At 41.4% G+C, this 5,426-nt stretch overlaps 1 protein-coding gene across 1 annotated transcript; it reads left to right on the top strand.

Annotated features, from left to right (window-relative positions):
* Nucleotides 1-442: 442 nt before the first annotated feature.
* Nucleotides 443-3,981, top strand: LOC116253206 (putative disease resistance protein At5g47280). The gene is made up of 5 exons (XM_050077597.1): nt 443-1,066; nt 1,319-1,774; nt 2,302-2,654; nt 2,724-2,929; nt 3,017-3,981. The coding sequence occupies exons 1-5, from the start codon at nt 443-445 to the stop codon at nt 3,838-3,840; spliced, it is 2,463 nt and encodes an 820-aa protein (XP_049933554.1). The 3' UTR covers nt 3,841-3,981.
* Nucleotides 3,982-5,426: the final 1,445 nt, after the last annotated feature.

Consider the following 5,426-nt stretch of genomic DNA (forward strand, 5'->3'; position numbering starts at 1 on the left):
AGCATCTAAATTTCAGAATTTAATTTTTTGTGGAAACTTTCATTATTTTCCCCACCTTAGACACCCTAAGAATATTGCCAAGAGAACTGCTTTAGCATTGTTTGTGATCTATATGCTTGATATGCCTTTTTGAAGCAACATCATAATATTTCGTCTCACCACATTCTGTTTTGAGCCATCCATCTATTGAATTAGCAACAATCTGAGCATAAACTAAATTGAGACATTCTGTTGTTATTGGGAACATGGCCCATTTCAGCGACTCTTGATCAGGTGGGTCATAATTTTTCGTCGAATTATAACATGGGCTTTAGAAGATAAGAGGCAACATTTGGTGCTCATATGGCCTGTTCTGGTGGGGGTTACAACGGTCAATATTTTTGTGTGTCGCCGGCGGGGACTTAAAAATTCTATACAGCCGGCAGGGCTGTAGCCAGGGAAGATGACGGAAATTGCTGCTGGCGCAGCTGCTGGCCTTTGCGCACAAGAGTGGTGGAATATAATCAAACGAGTATTTAGGCAACCTAGTGAGTTTAAAAAGCAGTACAAGGACCTTGAGAGGGTGTTGGAAGAGTTAAGACCAGTACTGGACAAACATTCGACCAATCCGGAGCTGGAGGCTCTGCGCTGCGAGATGAGAAATGGCAGAGAGCTCATAAGCAAGTGTGCCAAAGTTGGCTGTTGGAACATCCTCAAGCAAAACGACTACTCCAGCCGGCTACAACAGCAAGTAAAAGCGATTCAGAATTGCAGAGACACTGCGATTTTGAGTGGGGTTCTGGAACTAAATTCCAAGTTGCCGGGAGGAGGCGAGGTGGCTGGACTTAGGTCTGTTGCTGCTCTGCCTCCTCTCCTTGGTAAGGTCTTTGGCATTGAGAAGCCTCTGACTGAGCTGAAAGGGATGTTAAAGAGGAATCAAGTGGTCGGCGTCTATGGGATGGTAGGGTGCGGAAAGACCACCTTGGTGAACGTCCTCTGCAGGGACCCAGATATCGAAGGTGCCTCTCCCTTCTATTACTCAATCACGTTCCCTCTCTTTGTATGCTTCACAGCTTTGGCGTTCAGGGTGAATTCATTGTTTGAAAAGAAAACCTTGTTCCCTTACATTCTTCGTTAATCGTGATTGCAGTTATTCTGTAAATTAAAACGATGATTGTTAACCATCAACCATCCATGCATTTGTAGACTCTTTTGGACTATACAATACACCCAGCAGGCACAAAGTTTTTTTATGATTAAAATAACACATTTAAAACTTCACATTAATAAATATATATGTGTGTGTGTGCAAAATTTTAAAATCTTTCTCCTTCTATAGTTGAGCAGAACTCCCCATTTTCTTTATGTTGGCTTCTCCGCTGTCTCGGGCCTGTTCCGTGAGAACATCTTCTACTTCAAGGTTTCGAAATCACCGGATACGCTGCACATCCTGGAAGGAATATGGTCTCAGTTGCTGGTTGAAAAAGTGCCCAGGTTTAAAGACGTGGAAGACGCGGTGAGGCAGGTAGCGCATGGGCTGAGTAAGCAGCCGATCAAGTACTCAGGGGATGGTTTGATTTTCTTAGATGATGTTTGGTCTGAGAAGGATCTGAAGAATCTCTTGTTCAGAACAGAGCGTTTAAAAACCATCTTCACCTCTAGGGAGATTATAAAAATCAAACCACATGAGGGGGAAATTTATTCATTGCCAAATCTAGAAGAAGAGGCAGCAAAGGAGTTATTCTATCATGTAGCGGGGAACCCATCGCCGATTTACACCAGCGCAGCAGAGCAGGTGCTGTTCCTTTTTTCCTTATTACCTGCTGCTCTTTTAGTATTGTCAGGTACTGTTTTGTCTACCCGCATCCAAATTGTGAAGACGTTTTCGCCAGCTTATGTTGATGCAATTGAATTGATACTTAGAGATTGAGTTGGCATTTGCCTTGTCGTAAAAAATGGAATTTGAACCGAGTGGCAAAAAGTATTACTACATTTATTTTGAAAAAAAATGAATAAGAAAAAGTATAATGGCATTCAAAAACCAATTAAATATGAACGGTTCACGACATGAGGCGCCCCTGTATAGGCCGATGAGTCCAACCAAGTTGCTCCTGATTCACACACTACCGAGTATCACAGCCTCACTCTTCTCTTGGAAAAAAGAGCCATGTACCTTAGAAATGGTAGGTGCCATTGTCGCATTCCAATCAAATACTTTCTACTAAGGAAGCGAATGTGCTCAGACATACAAGCTACATATACTTGCTTCTTCTGATGGTCGTCCGTGTCTGTTCGAGCATGAGCTGACTATTTTTTTTGCAGATAATCAAAAGATGCGGTGGGCTGCCATTGGCATTAGAGCTTATAGGAGGAAGCCTTAATGACGAACCCATTGAAAGATGGCAAGCTATTAGAAAGGACCTGCTAAATGAAGGCGACATTTACAAAAGCGAGAAGGATCTACTCAGCTACTTCTCTAAAACAATAGACTCGCTGAGCCCACAACTCCAGGAGTGTTTTCTGGATTTGGGTTCCTTTCCTGAAGATAAAAGGCTAACTGCTCCTTCCATTATAGACATGTGGGTTGAACTCTACGGCCTAACAGAGGAAAATGCCTTTCTCGAACTTTCTGAACTCTCCAAGAAACATTTGCTTAATCTTACGTGGAGAACAAGGTTAGAGAGGCAGAAGCTATAGGAGGATTGACTTAGGCAGATTTCTAACAGAGGCTTCATCTACTGCAGAAGCCACACCATTGATGGTGGTAACTATCACGACATCATCGTAAGTCAGCATGACCTACTCAGACACTTGGCCCTCCATTATTGGACTATGAAAGGCCGTACAGAGAGAAAAAGAGTGGTCGTGAAAGGGAAGGAGGGTGGTGAATTAGGGACTCAGAATCATCAAGAAATTGAAGCACCAGATGCCGAGATTGTCTCCTTGCAAGGTGCTTCTGAACTTCTTTTCATCATTTTCTTTCTTCCTTTTTCCTGTGCCTCCTCTGAAGGAACAATTTGGCACGAATTTCTCGTAGGCTGCGAGGCTAATAATGGAAGATGGAGCAACAGAGAGTTTCGCAATGCTAAAGTATTGATGCTAAACTTCTCAGGGGAGACATATCAGTTACCTCCCTTTCTGGGAATCATGGAGAACCTAAAGGTTTTGATCATTACGAATCATAGCTTGAATCAAGCAAAACTCCAAATGGGGGGAAACTCTCTCAGCAACCTCAGAAGAATGAGGCTTGAGAGAATTTCGGTAGCTGGCCTTTTTGAGATTGAAAATTCATTGTTGCGCAGTCTACACAAACTATCTCTATTCTTCTGCGAGTTCAGCCAGTCCAGCAGTGATTCGGCCGCTCAGAATATCCCCGCCATCTTTCCTGGCCTCAAGGAGCTCGAAATCCACTACGCCGCTGACTTGCTGCACCTGCCCCCAGCCGTCTGCGAAGCGAGAAGTCTTCGAAAGTTGAGCGTAACGAAGTGCCCTGCCTTAAAGTCGCTGCCTCAAAGGATGAACCAACTGACCAACTTAGAGTTCCTGAACATCTATGCTTGTTCGAGCCTGGAAGGCCTACCAGACTCAATTTGTGAGCTCAAGCATCTCAGAGTTTTGGATTTATGTGACTGTTGTATGATCGAAAGACTCCCTGAGAATTTAGGCAGTCTGAGTTGTCTGGCCAGAATCGATATGAGGCGCTGTCTAAAGATAGACGAGCTACCGGAATCAGTGACGCAGATAGAAGATCTTGAGTCGGTCGTTTGTGACGAAGCCATTAGGCACCTCTGGGATCAGGTGATCGGGAGAGAAAAGGTCTACGTGCCTGAAGAGGAGACCAACTTGAATTTTCTTCGGTAATGAGTTGGAGATGGATCGATGTGCTTGAGCTCGTGAAATAAGTCCGTCGTTTCTTCCTTGTTAAATGTAACCAAATGATGCTGATTCTTTGTGAATGTGGTTAATTATTGTTAATTAAGAAAGACTGAAGGGTTTATTGTATGAATTATATTCGATACCTAAACGTCGAACAGCTACAAATATTAGCCGGTCAATACTCTTGTTGCTGATTCAGTAGTGAATGTGGATGATTAAGAATACTAAAGGATGTATTGTGAGGAAGATGCCATTATTCGAGAGTCAATTAACGTCGTAAGCTACAAACATTAGCCAGTCATACTCTCTTTTCTTTTATATATATATATATATATATATATTTATTGAATGATGACTTACTTTTTAGAACCACCCCGAATTAAGGCTGTCTATAATGATATAATGAGTTCCCAACTTTTTTTCTGTGTTATATATATATATATATATATATATATATATATATTGAATGATGACTTACTTTTGAGAACCACCCAGCTATCAGAATTAAGGCTGTCTAGTACGAGTTTCCAACTTTTTTTTCTGTGTTTTTCTCTCAACCATTCATCTGTATTAGATGAACGACCTTAGTTAGGTGGCTGGATGTTCTTGAATAGTGTCACCATTCACTCACTCATATATATATATATTTGTATTTTTTCTGACTCCCAACCATCGATTTGAATTTGATGAAAGGCCAAGATTTTCTAATGGATCTAGCACCCAACGATCCTGGTACTTGCCAATTGCTAGCAGACCTACCTAAACTCAGGTACATGATGCAGGCTTTGTGGTCATGAAAGATGTCGCGTTCAAAAAATAGAGCTGATGGACGCATCCTCAATGCATGTACAGAGGAAGGTGCCAGCAACCTTTTCCAAGCATCTTCTACTCACCTAATCTTCGCAAAAAATAACTAGTGATATTGATTGAGGCCTACCACCATGTTCACATAGCGAGTTGACCTAAGAAAATGCATTAAATTTAACTTAAAACAGCTGTTCAATTCAATTATCACTCACGCACACACACGCACACACATTCTGAATTTAAGAATAAGGCTTGTTAATTTGTTTTCCTCAGGTATTCAGCTGCTAATGAGTATAAAATATTATTTCACGTACATATATGTTTGTATAATTTTATACGTATATTATATTAACGAAAGTTTAGGAATAACAATTTTAGAAAATAAAAGCTGCTCGGTTTTTGCTTGTGAGGATTGAAATTAGAGACAGACGTTCGCCCTGTTTATCAGCTCCGTTGAGTAGAAACTGAGGCGCATTGCTTTTACTTACTAAAGTCGCGGGGTGTTTACAGCTGTCTTGAGTTCCTTAATTGAGGAAACACAGGAAGTCCAATCAGTGAGAAAATTTGTCACTGATTGTCTGTTCGTGATCGGACAGGCAGATGTCCACCCTCTCGACCGGCAAAGATTTTCTTAAGTTCCTATTTTCTCTAGCTGCCTTATATTTTCCCTGGAGATCTGGCTTTTTTATGTGTTTAAAGTAGTATTAGTTAGCAGGTTTTTCCTGTAGATATTTTTCAGTTCGTAAGTTATAGTTTACTCTCCT

The sequence above is a fragment of the Nymphaea colorata genome, chromosome 4 (genome assembly GCF_008831285.2).
Source record: "Nymphaea colorata isolate Beijing-Zhang1983 chromosome 4, ASM883128v2, whole genome shotgun sequence".
NCBI classification, from domain to species: Eukaryota; Viridiplantae; Streptophyta; class Magnoliopsida; order Nymphaeales; family Nymphaeaceae; genus Nymphaea; species Nymphaea colorata.